At 40.9% G+C, this 18,173-nt stretch overlaps 1 protein-coding gene across 5 annotated transcripts in view; it reads left to right on the forward strand.

Moving 5' to 3' along the window:
* The window catches only part of PRKCB (protein kinase C beta), a 348,138-nt gene that overhangs the window by 225,087 nt on the left and 104,878 nt on the right, over positions 1-18,173 (forward strand). For all 5 annotated transcript variants that reach the window (XM_045195451.2, XM_053926150.1, XM_053926155.1 and 2 more), the window contains 2 exons: positions 15,899-16,055; positions 17,262-17,396. In XM_045195451.2, coding sequence (XP_045051386.2) covers positions 15,899-16,055; positions 17,262-17,396 — 292 coding nt within the window. The remainder of the gene's footprint in view (positions 1-15,898; positions 16,056-17,261; positions 17,397-18,173) is intronic.

The following is an 18,173-nucleotide window of genomic DNA, read 5'->3' on the forward strand; positions in this document are numbered from 1 at the left end:
TACAAAACACTCAAAGATACCAAAGAATACCTAAATAATGAAAAAAAATCATATTCATGGAATGGAAGACTCAGCATAGTAAAGATGCTGATTTTTACAGATTGATCTATAGACTTAATGAAATTCTAGTCAAAATCTCAGCACAATTTTTTGTTGATATGGACAAAGTGAATCTAAAATTTATATGGAAAGACAAAGAAACTAGAAGGGCTAAAACATCTTTTTAAGATGAAAAATAAATTTGAAGCTATCACAGAATCAAGACATACTTTCTAAAGCTTCTAAAGCTTTAGAAGCTTTTATTACTTTATTACTTTCTAAAGTAATAAATCAATATGATTTTGGCAAAGGGATAGATACAAAAATGAATGAAATATAATAGAGTCCAGATATATAATCATACAAATAAGGCTGATTAATTTTTAAAAGATGTTAAAAACAATGAATTAATAAAGGACAGTCTTTTCGCAAATGATGTGGGAGTGATTGGACATCCAACTAAATAAACCTCAACCTCCACCTCATTCCTCATCCAAGAATTAACTCAAAATGGATCATAGATCTAAATGTAAAGGTATACAACTTTAGAAAACATAGGAGAACATTTTTATGACCTGGAATCAGACAAAAAACTCTTAGATATGACACTAAAACCATGACTCATAAAAGGAAGAAAAACCCAGTGAACTGGGCTTCATTAAAATAAAAAGACTTTTGCTCTGCAAAAGGTACTGTTATAAAGTGAAAAGTCAAGCTACATACAAACTGGAGGGAAATATTTGCAAATTGCATATTTGACAAAGGACTTGTATCCAGAGTAAAGAACTCTCAGACTTGTTGGTATGAAAACAACCCCACCAAAAACATGGGCCAAAAACTTGAACAAACCTATCACAATGGGCAATATTAGGATGGCAAATATATTCATGAAAAGATCTTCAATATTATTAGAAAATAGGGAAAAGCAAATTAAAGCCATGCTAAGATGCCACTACACACCTATTAGAATGACTACGTTAGTGATGGTGATAGACACTGTTAATGCCGTGTGCTGCCAAGGATGCAGAGTAAGAGGGCCTCTCAGTCATTGCAGCGGGAATGCAAAAGGGTACAGCCGCTGTGGAAACAAGTTTGGTGGTTTCTTATGTAGTTAAACATACACTTAGCAAATACCTTGCTGATCCCACTCTTAGGAATTTAGAGAAATGAATTTTATAGCAGCTGTATTCATAATTACCAAAAACTGGAGTCCACTCAAATGCCCTTCAACAGGTGAATGGATAAACAAACTGGTGCATCGGTACAGTAGAATACTACTCATCAATAAAAAGAAATGAACTATTCCTACACACAACAAAGGCATTATCCTGAGTGAGAGAACCCAATCTCAAAAGACTTCATACTGTATGAGCCCATACAGTATGGGCACTCTTGAAAAGATAAAACTCTGAGTGGTTTGCAGGGCATGGGAGTGGGTGGAGTTTGAGACTACAGCAAGGCAGCACAGGTGATTCTTCTGGAGTGATAAAACTGTTCTGTACCCTGGTAGGGTGGTGGTTACAGGAATCTACACATGGGTTAAAATTCAAAGGACTACACACTAAAATAAAAAGTCAATCTTACTGTATGCTAACTTGAAAATTAAATAAATGATATAGGCAGAAAATAAACATAAAAAACAGGGAGAAGAAAAGAGGGAAGGAGGGAGGGAAAGAGACAGAGAGATTGAGAGAGATGGGGGCAGGAGGATAAGGCATAAACCAAGATGAAAAAGGAGCTGGGCAATAGGAAGGCATAAGCAGGAAGGGTATATTATCATACTAGGAAGTAATTTAAAATGATAAAATAAATTAAAAGTCATAGAAATAGTCAATAGAGGAGTGATTACTGCAGAAATGTAACCAGTTATATGGAAACAAGCTTAAGGAGTAAGAGCAGGGGAAAGGGAATAAAGAAATGAATACAATCATGAAAAAAACTGATAGATGTAGAAGACTAACAGCATTTATCCACAGATGTTCATGGAGAAAAGATCAGGGAAGACCTGGATGGGTGGCTCAGTTGGTTGGAGCATCATCCTGTACACTGAAATGTTGTGGGTTCAGTCCCTGGTTGGGGCTTATATGGAAGGCAATCAACCAATGTTTCTTTCTAACTTTGATGTTTCTCTCACTCTTTCCTCCATGCTCTCTTTCTAAAATCAATGAACATATCCTTGGGTGAGGATTAAAAAAAAAAAAGACCAGGACAAATGGAAAAGCAGCTATATGCAAAGAAGAGTTCAAGACAAATAATAAACTATAAAAAAGCCCTTTTAATTATGGAAGGTAAAAATCTAAGACTAAAATGTAGTCATGAACCTCAAGTAACATGGGGTCAAAACACACAAAGTAAAAACCACTAGAAATGAAAGAAATTTATGGAAATACCATAACTAAGGGTTTTGAAATACCCTTTGTTGATCTTTGACTAATAAGATTGCTGAAAATGTGGATATAGATAAGTTAAATAATATAATTATAGTGAATGCCAACTACCTCTATCTTGAAGCTTGAACCCTTCAACAAGGGAATCACTTTCTTTTCCAGTATCCACAAAACTGGTGATATATGTATTAGCTTGCAAGAAAAACCTCATTAAATTCTTCCCCAGTGCCCCAGAAGTTGCTCAGCCCATATTTTCTGATGAAAACCTCATAGGAATAGAACTTCATGACATAAAACATGTAATATGAATGGGATGGAGTAGGAATCAGGTGGGAGCTTAAAAATGATGAGCTCTTGAAATTGCTTCATGGCGAATAGGAGGGGCGGTTAACTAGGGACACCACATAGGTTGACAGACCGGGAGAAGGGCCATACTATGGTTGGAGGCCATCAGTGAGTAATGGCATCAAGCTGCCATGTGTGACTCTTTTCTCTGAGACATGTATCACTGAGGACCAGAGGTATGCAGAGATAGTGTTATAGAAAAGACAAGAGGGTAAAGACATTTACGCCTCTGGCCAGAAGAGATTGGAGGGCTTTTGCATATGCACAGGGTTAGGAAAGGAGTGATACCACAGCAGTGCACTGATGGACCAGAGGAAGGGAAATAGTTTAGGTTTGGGGAGATGAGGTTAAAAAATTGGTAAAAAGGGAGCAGAGAAATAAAGGGATAAAAGATCATTGGGTTATTTAACAAGTGTTGTTTAGCAAGTGTTGGTGAGGATGTGGAGAAAATGGAATCTTTGTGCACTGTTGGTGAGATTGCAGATTGGTGCAGCCACAATGAAAAACAGTATGGAGGTTCCTCAATAAATCAAAAATAGAACTACCATATTACCCTGAAATTTCACTTCCAGGTATTTATCCAAAGAAATCCCAAACATTAATTTGAAAGGGTATATGCATTTGTATGTTAATTGCAGATTTATTTACAATAGCCAAGATATGGGAGCAACCTAAATATCCATTGATAGATGAATGAGTAAAGAAGATGTACATTTACGCAATGGAATATTGCTCAGCTGTGAAAAAAATAAAGAATGAAATTTTGCAAATTGCAAAAGCATGGATGGACTTAGAGAATATTATACTAAGTCTGAACTTAGTTCATGGATGAACTAAGAGGACAGTATACTAAGAGGATATTAAAATAAGTCTGACACAGACAGATATCATAGGATATCATATGTGTGTCAAACCTGAAAAACAAAATAAAGGAACAAACAAAATAGAAACAAACTCATAGATACAGAGGACAAATTGATGGTTGCCAGATGGGAGGGGAGTTGGGAGGTTGGATGAAAAAGGTGAAGGGATAAAGAAGTACAAATTGGACTTCTGGCCAAGATGGAGACATAGGTAGATACACTGTGCCTCCTCGCACAACCAAAACAAGGGCAAAACCAAATTTAAACACAAAAAACAGCCAGAGCTCCCAGGGAACTGAACTGTATGGAAGTCTGACAACCAAGGAGTTACAGAAGAAACATTCATGTAGGCTGGTAGCGGGGGCGGAGATGGGCAGCCAGGGCAGAGAGGACTCATGGCAAGGCAGCAGCTGGAGGACTGGGGTGGGCAGCTGCAGCTGGCAGACCGGGCAGTCTCACATTTGCATGTGGATAAACCGGGAGGAACAACTGGGGAGTGAGACAGATGAACAACCCAGGGTTCCAGTGCAGGGAAATAAAGCCTCAAAACCTCTGACTGAAAAAACCTGTCTGGGTTGTGGCGGCAGAAGAAACTCCCAGCCTCACAGGAGAGTTTGTTGGAGAGACCCACAGGGTCCTAGAATGTACACAAAACCACCCACCCTGGAATAAGCACCAGAAGGGCGTAATTGGCTTGTGGGTAGAGGAGGAAGTGACTAAAAGCCAGCTGAGAACTGAGCAAGCAGCATTGTTCCCTCTCGGCCCCTCCCCCATGTACAGTGCCACAGTGCAGTGATGTGGGTTGCCCTGCCCTGTCAAATACCTAAGGCTCTGCCCCTTACTATGTAACAGGTGTGCTGAGACAAAAAAAAAAAAATGGCCCAAATGAAAGAACAGATCAAAGCTCCAGAAAAAATGCAACTAAGTGATGAAGAGATAGTCAACCTATCAGATGCACAGTTCAAAACACTGGTAATCAGGATGCCCACAGAAATGGTTGGGTATGGTCACAAAACAGAGGAAAAAGTGAAGGCTATGTAAAGTGAAAAAAAGGAAAATATACAGGGAACCAACAGTGACAGGAAGGAAGCTGGGATTCAAATCAATGGTTTGGAGCAGAAGGAAGAAATGAACATTCAACCAGAACAGAATGAAGAAACAAGAATTCAAAAAAAATAAGGAGAGGCTTAGGAACCTTCAGGACATCTTTAAACCTCCAACATCTGAATCATAGGGGTACCAGAAGGAGAAGAGGAAGAGCAAGAAATTGAAAACTTATTTGAAAAAATAATGAAGGAACATTTCCCCAATGTGGCAAAGGAAATAGATTTCCAGGAAGTCCAGGAATCTCAGAGAGTCTCAAAGAGGTTGGACCAAAAGAAGCACAAACCAAGGCACATCATAGATTAAGGATAAGGAGAGAATCTTAGAAGCAGCAAGAGAAAAGGACACAGTTACTTACAAAAGAGTCCCAATAAGACTATCAGCTGATTTCTCAAAAGAAACCTTACAGGCAAGAAGGGGATGGAAAGAAGTATTCCAAGTCATGAGAGGCAAGGACCTACATCCAAGATTACTTTATCCAGCAAATCTCTCATTTAGAATGGAAGGGCAGATAAAGTGCATCCCAGATCAGGTCAAGTTAAAGGAGTTCATCATCACCAAACCCTTATTATATGAAAAGTTAAAGGGACTTATCTAAGAAAAAGAAGAAAAAAAAATATGAACAGTAAAAATGACAACAAACTCACAACTATCAACAACTGAACCTAAAAACTAAAACAAACTAAGCAAACCACTAGAACAGGAACAGAATCATAGACATGGAGATCTCATGGAGGGTTGTCAGTGGGGAAGGGGCAGGGGAGAATGGAGGAAAAGGTACAGGGAATAAGAAGCATAAATGGTAGGTACAAAATAGACAGGGGAAGGTTAAGAAATAGTATAGGAAATGGAGAAGCCAAAGAACTTGTATGTATGACCCATGAACATGAACTAAGTGGGGGGGGGGATGTGGGTGGGAGGGGGGCTGCAGGGTGGAGGGGAATAAAGGAAGGGGAAATGGGACAACTGTAATAGCATAATAAATAAAATATATTTAAAAAATAAAAAGAAATACAAATTGGCAGTTACAAAATAGTCACAGGATGTAAAACACAGCATAGGGAGTATTGCCAATAATATTGCATTAACTGGGAGAACCAAGATGGTGGCGTAGGTAGACACACTGTGCCTCCTTGCACGACCAGAATTGACAGAAAATTGAACGGCAGGGAAGTCCGATACCAAGTAGATAAAAAAGAAACATACATCCAGACCGGTAGGAGGGGTGGAGATGGGCACTGGGGCGGAGAGGACTCTAGTGGCCATGGCAGGACCGAGACTGGCGGAGTGTGGGATGAAAGGGGCAGGCAGTCTGACCACTAGCAGACCCTGCAGCCCCACACTCGTGCACAGATAAACTGGGTCGAACGGCGGGGAGCGAAGCAGACCCCGTAACCCAGGGCTCCAGCGTGGGGAAATAAAGCCTCAAACCTCTAATTGAAAACGCCCGTGGGGGTTGGGGCAGCAGCAGGAGAGACTCCGAGCCTCACAGGAGAGGTCGTTGGAGAGACCCACAGGGGCCTAGAGTGTGCACAAGCCCACCCACTCGGGAACCAGCACCAGAGGGGCCCAGTTTGATAGTGGGTAGTGGAGTGAAAGACTGAAATCCGGTGGAGAGTGGAGCAAGAGCCATTGCTCCCTCTCGGCCCCTCCCCCACGTACAGCGTCACAGCGCAGCGACCAGCGTTACCCCACCTAAGGCTCCACCCCTTTAAGTAACAGACGCGCCAAGACAAAAAAAAAAAAAAAGGCCCAAATGACAGAACACTTCAAAGCTCCAGAAAAAAATACAACTAAGCGAGGAAGAGATAGCCGACCTATCAGATACACAGTTCAAAACACTGGTTATTAAGACGCTCACAGAATTGGTTGAATTTGTTTGAAAACTAGATGAAAAAATGAAGGCTATGCTAAGAGAAACAAAGGAAAATGTACAGGGAACCAATAGTGATGTGAAGGAAACTGGGACTCAAATCAATGGTGTGGACCAGAAGGAAGAAAGAAACATCCAACCAGAAAAGAATGAAGAAACAAGAATTCGGAAAAATGAGGAGAGGCTTAGGAACCTCCAAGACATCTTGAAACGTTCCAACATCCGAATTATAGGGGTGCCAGAAGGAGAAGAGAAAGAACAAAAAATTGAAAACTTATTTGAACAAATAATGAAGGAGAACTTCCCCAGTCTGGCAAAGGAAATAGACTTCCAGGAAGTCCAGGAAGCTCAGAGAGTCCCCAAGAAGCTGGACCCAAGGAGGAACACACCAAGGCACATAATAATTACATTACCTAAGATTACACAGGAGAGACTCTTAGAAGCAGCAAGAGAAAAGGACACAGTTACCTACAAAGGAGTTCCCATAAGACTGTCAGCTGATTTCTCAAAAGAGACCTTACAGGCAAGAAGGGACTGGCAAGAAGTATTCCAAGTCATGAAAGGCAAGGGCCTACATCCAAGATTACTGTATCCAGCAAAGCTATCATTTAGAATGGAAGGGCAGATAAAGTGCTTCTCAGATAAGGTCAAGTTAAAGGAGTTCTTCATCATCAAGCCATTATTATATGAAATGTTAAAGGGATTTATCTAAGAAAAAGAAGATAAAAAATATGAACAGTAAAAATGACAGCAAACTCACAGTTATTAACAACCACACCTAAACAAAAGAAAACTAAGCAAACAACTAGAACAGGAACAGAACCACAGAAATGGAGATCACATGGAGGGTTATCAATAGGGGATTGGGAGGGGGAGAGAGGGGGGAAAGGTACGGAGAATAAATAGCATAAATGATAGGTGGAAAATAGACAGGGGGAGGGTAAGAATAATGTAGGAAATGTAGAAGTCAAAGAACTTATAAATATGACCCATGGACATGAACTATAGGGGGGGAATGTGGGAGGGGGGCGGGCAGGATGGAGTTGAGTGAAGGGGTGGAAATGGGACAACTGTAATAGCATAATCAATAAATATATCAAAAAAAAAAAAGAAGAAAAGTCTTCAGCCCTGGCTGCAGTGGCTCAGTGGACTGAGTGCCGGCTTGCAAACCAAAAGGTCATTGGTTTGATTCTTGACCTGGGCACATACCTGGGTTGTGGGCCAAGCCCCATGGTATCTCTCACACATTGCTGTTCTCTCTCTCTCCTTCTCTCTCCCTTCCTTTCTCTCTAAAAGTAAGTAAATAAAATCTTTAAAAAAAATTGCATTAACTATGTACGGTGTCAGATGGGCATTTGAAATATCAGAGGGATCACTTTATATGATCATCTAACCACTATGCTGTACACCTGAGATGAATATAAAAAATATTGAATGTCAAGTGTAATTGAAAAGTAAAGGATTATTGGGTTGTTTGGAGGAAGTGCCATTGCAGGTGGTGCTCCAGGTGGCTGGCCTGGAATGGAGGTGGGCCACAATGAGAAGGGATGATTTATCACATTTTGCCTTCAGGTTGTCTGTCATTCTCATACTACTTCTCCCAAATCCATTTGTATGAATATCACATTGGAGGGGCACTCTTTTAGCCCTGAAATTTATCTTGATAATTTTATAATTTGATCTAAAGTCTCTCAAAAGATAAAGGAAATCCACATTTTTTAAGCCTCCGCCATGTGCTTTACATTCTATTTTAACATTGTTACCCTCGGTAATTAGGTAACCGTATAATTTATTGTCCACATTATGGGACTCTGGAGAATAAAAGGACAACACATACAGACTGCAGCTGCTGTCCTGAACAAACTGGCTGCATGGTCATCAAGCAGCCCTTTGAGTTGTATGTGATTTTATCAGCATTTCAGAGGCGGGGAACTGAGGCTTAGAGGTATCTTTTGACTCAGATCAGCCAGTTAGTGAGAGTTGTGGCAGAGGCAGAATTCAAACCCAGGTCTCTCTGACTCCAAAGTCCAACTGTTACTAATTCAGTTCCACATTCATTCGTACCAGATCTTCACGATCTTCATTTGTTCTTCATTTGCCTGACTTGACAGGCTGTCTTCTAGACAGACTCTGTGACTTCCCTAGCTGGAAGTCTGTCTTAGCACAGATAATTAGATGTGTGATAACTGTGCCACTGCCAGCAGTGATGGGGAGCCAGCTGTTCTAGCAGCCTTTGGCCTCAATGTGCTCAAGATGACTTCGATGCTGCAGGTGGGGTCACTATGTCATCCGAGACTATCAGATGAGGTCATAGGGGACAGAAGGTTGGGGGACTGGGAAGGAGATTCTGTTGGGTTCAGTGCTCACAACACCCACAGCATCAGAGAACCTTGGAGTTAGGAGAAGTAATGAGTGATCAGGAATCAAGGGGGCACAGATGGAGGAATGGGTTGTAGAGTGGAGAGCTAAAGAACCTTCCAATTTGAGAAGGCATGGTAGGGCAGTGGGGAGGGATTTGGGGTTAACCAAAGGCTGGTTAAACTGTCAGCCACAAGGAAGTCACTGGAATAGAAGGAGAGGGGCTAGGCAGGGAAGCAAAAGTAGATGGCTGGCTATGAAATTTTTCACCTGTTAATCTCTCTCCCTCCAACCCTGCTTTATCCTGGGGTATGTGCTGAGGGTGTCCAACTGATCTCAGTTTGGGTCTGTGTTGTTCACCAAGGGTTTTTTTTCTCTCTCTCTCTTCATCTTTTAGTTTTATTTATTTATTTTCAATTCTCTCATTTTCTTATTTTTTAAAAAATATTTTGTTTATGCTATTACAGTTGTCTCATTTTCCCCCCTTCATTCCCTGCCACCCAGCCTGGCACCACTTCCATAATCAGTCCCCTTATGAGCCAAATAAACTGAGCAAAAGAGAACCAGAGGCATAGAATCATCAAGGGTTTTTGATGTAGACTATGAGTTTTAAAGCATCACTCTGCACACCCAATTATTGCTTTGTAGTCTTTGGGAAACAGGATGGGGTCCCTGAAGGCTAGAATGATGGATTCTTGGAGACCATAGGTGCACAACTGAATTTTTAAAAAATTAATACACAATTAATAAAAGGACACATTCTTTTTGTAATAAATTCAGAATGTGAGAGATCAGGCTATAAAGTCTCTTTTGCCTACAACTCTCAAACCAGGGTCCTTTACCTCTTCCCCATATGTAATCATTACTTTAAATCAATTTTGGATATATCCTTCCATACTCTTTTCTATATATTTACCTCCATATTTGACCTTGTAGAAAAATTTTTTATTGTAACTTTCTCTTGAAAATTTGGAGGACCTTATTTTTCTTTCTTTCTTTTCTTCAATTTTAAATTATTTTATTGTTGTTCAATTACAATTGTCTGCATTTTCTCCCCACCTCTCTACCGCACCCCAGCCAAACCCACCTCCCTCCCCTGCTTCCACCCTCCACCTTGATTTTGTCCATGTATCCTTTATAGTAGTTCCTGAAAACCCTTCTCCCCACTATCCCTTCCCCCCTCCCCTCTGGCTATTATATTTTTCAAAACTGTTTATTTTGACATAATCTCAAAATTAGAAAAAAGTTGTAGGGGACAAGGAACATTTATATACTCTTTACCTAATTTACCAGCTGTTTATATTTTGTCTGATCTCATTTATTATTCTCTTCATTAAATATGTTATATATGTGTATATGTTTTTTTCTGAGCAATTTGAGTTAAAATAATGGTTCCCATTTACCACTAAATACTTCAGTGTGTCTTTCCCAAGAACAAGGATGTTCTCTGACATAGGCTGCATAGGACACATATGCAGATCAGGAAATGTAGCATCGACCCATGCTAGCATCCAGTCTGGATCCAGATTCGTCAACTGAGCTGCTGATGTCCTCAGACCTTTTTCTTAAACAAGGAGGCATTATGTTGCAATCACCTGTCTTCATCTTGCTACTTTCTTCAACATGTTAGTGCACATAGATAGCCCAGACTTATTAACCTGTGCATAGTATTTGACAGTATGCATGTGCTGTAGATTCTGTACCCATCCCCTGTTGACGGGCACTCAGGGTATGTCTTAACTTCTTATCATTGCCAACATCCTCAAACCTACCCGAATGTTAGTGGGTGTTACTTTGAATAACTGTTCTGAGGACACATAATGAGGACAAATAAAGACTCCTGATATACCTTCAAACGGAGTTAATAAAGAGAAGGTCCTGGTTCACACAGTGTGAGATAAAGATATTAAGGAAGCACAGTTATTCAGACTTTTCCCTGTAGTTGAAATTTTGGTGTGTGTGTGGTGTGGGGGGAGGATTAGGAAATTTCTTGATGAAGAACACTTCTTAGGAAAATAGTTAACATTAGAGCTATCTTTTCATGGATTCAGCATTGACTTAGAGTCACTGACCAGAATGCAGAGGCCTCGTTTGCTGTAAAGACTCTTTGATAGAAACAGCCAGACCTCACCTCCTTCCCACCCAACTTCACGTCTGAGGCAAGCAGTGTTCTCTGATGAGGACACTTTTCTCTTGTACCTTTAGCAACCTTCCACCAGCAGCGGGAGGGGGGCGGGGAGAAGGTTGCTATTTATGCTTTGTGTGAAGCATTTTATACCATCTGGGCTGGCCGAATTTCAACCAAGATAGTAAAGAAACATTTATCAAGAAAAATCAAAGTCAGTCCTGCCAACTGTGGTCTAGAGAGATGCTTCCTCAATGCATTTGTGGCTGTCTTGCTTCTGGGAAACAGGACTTTGAAAAGCTTTAGGAGGGACAGGCCTTTGGATCTTAGCCTGTAGCTACTGTCAGCTGCTCATAATACAGCAGTCATAGTAGCCACAGCTCTTGGAGATATGAACGCCACCAGTCCCAGAACCAGTTCCACTCCATTCCTTTCCAAGAAAATTTTGGCCCTGGTAGAGGACAGACCCAAAAAGGACAGAAGTAGAAGAAAGGATCCATAAGGGTTGGGAGAGACATGGAATCATGCGTCAATAAGGGATGTTTGGTTCAGGGAAAGAAGCTGCCCAAGGAGAGGTCATTATAAACTCCCGTCATAGTTGTGAGATTGGCTCAAACATACAACACACTCTTATTGTGCAAAGAACACTGTGGAAGGGCTGTGAAGTCTTAAACTTGCAAGAGAAACATGTTCTCCCATGACTGTCCTGTGCTATCAGTCTCTGGGACGGGGAAGAGATGTGGCCTTAGCAGAGAAAAGAAAGATGAGCTGTTTCCATTTACATGTGTGTTGCTGATCAACCAGACAGGTTTCCGGCACTTAAGAGTGTGTCAGTTGTGTGTTTATGTAGCCTACTATGTGATAGATGTGTCATTCTAAGGTCCCAGCCTAGAAACTGACACATGGTAGTTTTCTTGGAAAGCTCAAAAAATGAAGTGGTTTTCTATGGCAGCCATTTTCAACCTTTTTCTTTTCACGGCACACATAAACTAATTACTAAAATTCTATGCATACCCCCCAAAAAATCATGGTTTTTTGCTATCTAACAAAAAATAGGCATAATTTTGATTCATTCACACTGGACAGCTATTGTTGTGTTGGCTGTTGTCATTTTTATTTGGCAATCTAAGGAAAAAGAGGTCAGTGTCCTTTGAATGTTTAAAAAATTCTTTTTTAAAAAGATTTCATTTATTTATTTTTAGAGAGAGGGGAAGGGAGGGAGGAAGAGAGGGAGAGAAGCATCGATGTGTGAGAAAAATATCTATCAGTTGCCTCTTGCATGCCCCCAACTAAGGGCCTGGCCCTCAACCCAGGCATGTGCCCTGACCAGGAATTGAAGTAGTGACCTCTTGGTTTGAGGGATGATGACCAACCCATTGAGACACACCACTCAGGTCCATGTTTTAAAAATTTGTGGCACGAAGTTTGCCTGCCCCAGCACACTAGTTGAAAATTGTGGTTTTTTGGGGGAAATGCATGGACATCCTAAGAAATTTTTTTTAATTTTTAAAAAAAATTTTATTGTTATTCAATTACAGTTGTATGCCTTTTCTCCCCATCCCTCCACCCCATCCCAGGTGAACCCACCTCCCTCCCCCACCTCCACCCTCCCCCTTGGTTTTGTCCATGTGTCCTTTATAGTAGTTCCTGTAATCCCCTCTTCCCACTGTCCCCACCCCACTCCCCCCTGGCTATTGTTAGATTGTTCTTAACTTCAATGTCTCTGGTTATATTTTGTTTGCTTTTTTCTTCTATTGATTATGTTCCAGTTAAAGGTGAGATCATATGGTATTTGTCCCTCACCGCCTGGCTTATTTCACTTAGCATAATGCTCTCCAGTTCCATCCATGCTGTTGCAAAGGGTATAAGAAATTATATCATGTAGAAAAGCTCTACTTAAAATGTGCTCTACGAGCATCACCTGGGAACTTGTTAGAAAAGCAGATAAACAGCTCTTGCTCTGACTTACTGAACCAGAATCTGGGTGGGAGTGGGTCCCAGGAGTCTATCTCACAGCCCTGTGGGTGACTCTCCTGCATGGTAGGGTTTGAAAGGCACTCCTGGAAGGGTTCAAATGCAAAGGTCAGATGCATTATTCTCAAGAAGAGAGATCACAAGAGGTTCTGTTTGATATCAATCCATTCAGAGATGGTTAAATCTTCATAAGATATATTGACAAATGTAGTAAAAGAGGGAAGTGAGTAATAATAATATTGTGCAAATAATATTGCATTTATTGACTATTCCCTAGGTCTCAGGTTCTGTGCCAAACATGTATATTCTTTGTCTGATTGTATTCTTATAACAATCCAATGAGTTATATATTATCTACATTTTATCAGCCAAGAAACTGACTTGCAAAAATATGAAGTAATGATAGGCAAGATGAAGACTCCAGCATCTTGTATCCTTGCATCCACAACACTGTACAATCTGGCTACTGTGTCATTAGAAATCAACTACACTTTGACTAAATTGGTTTTATATCTTCCTTGGGGACAGGATCAACATCTTATGTTGTCCTCTGTGTGCCTAGTACCTATGAAAACGTCTAACACATAGTAGAGAGCTCTTTTTATTGAACTTAACTGAATCAAAGGAAACATGCTTGCTTCTGGTACAAGAATGAAATGCAACCTGCAAGTGGAAATTGAGCACGAATTCTACCTGTGGATAAATGGAAGAAAGTGACATTATGCTAGGGTGCAGAAAAATATCAGTGCAGAATAACTTACAGTTTCCATCCTCAGGTCCTTTGTCACTCATTTGACAGCCACCCAGCTCTTTCTCACCTCATTTATTTAGTCCCAACCCCTTACTAGCAATATGATCATAGGCAAGCCAGGTGTTTTTTTTTTCCCTCCAGCCACGGTCAGCTGTTTGAATGTAGGAAAATAAAAGGGAAGATATTTGAATTTAACTAGGGTTAGGGTTTTGTCAGATAAATAAAATTGAAAGAAAGATGAACAAGGGAGTTGAGGGTCTTTTCAAGGGAGTGACTATAAAGCACCATAAAATCTAATCTGGGCTGAATGGAGTAGAGGCAAGAAGGAACGGGAGATAGAGGAAATTTATGGGGATCAATAGACTGATTGGTGGTAACAGACTTATTGCTATGGGGTACTAGATTTAACTAACTGGGAAAATAGGAAGTGGTGTAAGATCTTGGGGTACATAAAATTGAATTGAGAAAGTGGTGTCATTTGGGGGATAATAAGCTCCAGGGAAGAGGTGACTGATGAGGTAGAAGCAAAGGATGCAGGAAGTAAGGGGGTGCTCTACTCCCTACTATGCAATATTCTGTTTCTGTTGTTTTATTGCACTTTATGGAACAGGTAGAAACAATGTTCCATAATGGCAGTGGTCATGGATATCTGTCTTATTCCTGAGTTTAATCGGATTGCATTTATCATTAACTGTGGTGCTATTTCAGATAGCCTTTATCCTGTGAATGAAATTAAATATTTCTAACTAATTGCAATGACCTTGAGGTTTTCTCCTTTGACCTATAAATATTATGACCATTTTAGTAGCAGACATACTGAGGTTGAACCACCTTCGCATTCCTGCTAAGTGTCATATTATTAGTCTTCTGGCAGATAGTTTGATTCAATCTGCTAATGCTATATACTGTGGATTTTTCTATCATAAGTGTGATGGTTGGCACAGTATCCTTAAGATCTGTAGAACTTCCATTTTCTCATCTCCTTCCCCTGGCTACTTATGTTACTGGTTTTTGAATCAACTCCTAATAACTTCTTCCTGTTTCTCCAGCCTGATGTCTTATTTCACCTTAAGATGGCCAGCATCTACACTGCCGACCCTCTGCTTTCTTTCCTTCTCTAAGCTGGTCTAATAGCTTCTTTTAAACAGTGTTCTGGGTTGAAGGTGGAGCCAATATTTTTCCAGCCTTCTTTCTCTCTATGGGCTGTTTCAACACTGGGTGTGGGTCCTACATGGATGATGGGTATACCTTGGTTTAGTGGACGACACTTTCTTTCTCTTAGCTTTTTCTTTTTAAATTGAAGTAAAATTCACATCATATAAAATTAACCATTTATAAGAATTTATAGTTCTGTAGCATTTAGTACATTCACAATGTTGTGCATACAATCATCCTGTTTGTCTAGATCTGAGAAATTTTTATCATCTATAAAGGAAACCACATACCTATTAAGTAGTCACTCTCCATCCTCTTCCCATCTCCAGCCTCTGGCAACTGCTAGTCTGCTTTCTGTTTATGAGATTTACCTGTTCTGCTTGTTTCATATCAGTGGAATTAAATAATATGTGACCTTTTGTGTCAGGCTACACAAATGTTCATAGAAGCACTATTCACAATAACCAAAAAGTGGAAACAACTCTAATGTTAATCAGCTGATGAATGGGGTAAACAAAATTTGTTATATCCATATAATGGAATGTTATTCAGGGAAGCACTGACATACGCTACAATGTGGATGAAACTTTTAAGACAATATGCTAGATGAAAGAAGCTAATCTTCCTTGTAGCCTTTGTGGAAAACGAGCCTAGAGGATTTACAGTTCATCTTGGGGGTGGAGTAGGGAGAGCATTTAGAAAGTCAGAAATAAATTTTAAACCAATTTAAATCTATTTTAAACCACATCTTATCAGTTTCTCTCACTTTGGATGCTTTTTAGCTATTGATGTTAATAAATTAAAATTCTCATTAAGTAAGTGTGATGCCTTCAAGAACGCTTGTACAGGCTCTATAGCCATTGCTGCTTGCTGCTGAAACATTTGGGACACTATTGATGCTGAAACTGCTTTTTCTTTTTTCAGTAAGAGATGCTAAAAACCTTGTACCTATGGACCCCAATGGCTTGTCAGATCCCTACGTGAAACTGAAACTCATTCCTGACCCCAAAAGTGAGAGCAAACAGAAGACCAAAACAATCAAGTGCTCCCTCAACCCCGAGTGGAACGAGACATTCAGATTGTAAGTTGAAATTACTGCAGCCTAGCGTGAGGGGTGTACCACCTGAGATCTGGGAGCTCCTCTCCCAGCCTTCCCTCCTTTGTTTCCTTCCCTCCCTCCCTCCTTTCCTCCCCCACTCTTTCCTTCCTTCTTTCCCCCCCTTCCATCTGCATTTTTGTATTTCAAGCCAAACAAACATCGGAGCCTATTTTTTTAAATAGAGTTGAGAATGTCTGTGGTGTGGGGGAGTGGGTGGCTTAGAAAATAGTATGATGTGTTGCTAGGTGAAGGCAAGTTGTGGGAAGCTCAGGGTGTCCACAAACCCATAGGGTGTAGTGATCACTTCTCTAGGCTGAGTTTGTGGAAAGTGCTGGGCCTGCAGCCTGATGTCTTATATTAAGACTCCGCATGGAAGACTCCTGCAGAGTCCATGCTTCCATGTAGAGTCTTGCCTGGCTGGTGCTCCAAAAACCTGGGGGTCTCTTTTTGATACAGCCAAGCCAACAGGTGTTAGTGATATTGGCTGACGTTTATTGAGCATGTACTATGTGTAACAAGCACTGTATTAAGTGATCTAGCTCCATTGGTCACATCATCCCATTTTACCAATGGGCCTTAGAGAACATGCCCAAAGTCCCACAGCAAATACAGGGTGGAGTGAGAGTCAGTCTTGGACAGTCTGACTTGAGAGGCCACAGGCCCAAAGCATGATTCCTTGAGGGTAGCCTCATCCCCTCTTTCCTCTCTCGAGGAAGACCTGGGAGCCCATTTCAGCCAGAACCAAGAAGATGCTCAGAACATACAATTTCCTGCAGATCAGCACCAGCAAGACTCTTTCCTTCATCCATTTCCCCAGCCTCACCTGACCCATGTGTGCAAACACCCACATGGTCACATAACCGACACCCATATTTCTTATAGTGAAAGTGTCTGCAAGATTTCCGGAACACCACAAGCCCTATTAAGACATAAGGAAGGCAACAGAAGTAGCTAGAACTGCCCCTCTCAGAGGTGGCCTGGGCCCTCTGCCTGTTTAAGCCACAGGCTGTCAAACAGAAAAAGCTCTTCCTTCCTGGGGAGCTTGCCTGAGATAGAAACAAAATATGTTTCTTGCAACAGCTTGTAATCTTTAAAAATTCCTGCCTTCGGGTCTTGTCCTCTTGTACATTTCATCTGATTGAGAAATCACTGTAACCCTCTGATATCCCCCTTTGTTCCTTCCCACAGCCAGCTGAAAGAATCGGACAAAGACAGGAGGCTGTCTGTGGAGATTTGGGATTGGGATCTGACCAGCCGGAACGACTTCATGGGATCTCTGTCGTTTGGGATTTCTGAACTGCAGAAAGCTGGTGTCGATGGCTGGTAAGGAAGCTTTCCCTTTGGAAGCTGCAATACAGACAGCTGGGTCTATCCAACATGGGATCGAGGCTGTCTTCCTTTTCCTCCTAAAAGTGCAATACTGAAGCAGAGTCACAAAGTGATGGCTGATAGATTGGATTGGCTTCACAGATCTATTTTATTTGATCGTCATACTAAAAAGAAAAAAAATTAATTGCCAATATTTAAAAACAATCAGATGATTTTCCATAAAAACTGAACTTCTGTTTTTAAAATCCAGAAAAATCTGAGCACACAATCAAATGAGAACAGTTGAAGAGCCAATGCCCCCTTGGACAGGCTTTTGTATTTGCCACTGTCAGATTTTGACTCTCTTTAGGAAGATTCTCTGTTATTGGGACTGCTCCCAAGCCTGGCTGCTAAGTTCTGGGGCTGGCTGGCAGGGTCAGCACACTGTCTCTCCTTTATTCTGGAGCTTTGGCTAAAATGTCCTTGCCCAATATTCTCAACAAAGAGGCTGGATAAGCCTCCTTGGCAACCATTTGTTTTCCAGCTGTCTGAGTAAAGGAGTAAGAATAGACAGCCCATCCTGGAACTGTTGGTTTGACAGAGTGAGGGTTAGTGGCTGCTCTCTCTGATCTGTTTAGGAGAAATTCTGTCATTTCTGAATGGTCTCATCGAGGGCCTTTTCAGTTACAAGGGAAACTCAATCAAAATCAAACTGGTTTAGCAAGAAAGAACAGATCACTGGGACTTCACATTGTTCACCTTCCAAATGCTTTCTCTCTCCTTCATATTTAT

Source organism: Desmodus rotundus, chromosome 1 (genome assembly GCF_022682495.2).
Source record: "Desmodus rotundus isolate HL8 chromosome 1, HLdesRot8A.1, whole genome shotgun sequence".
NCBI classification, from domain to species: domain Eukaryota; kingdom Metazoa; phylum Chordata; class Mammalia; order Chiroptera; family Phyllostomidae; genus Desmodus; species Desmodus rotundus.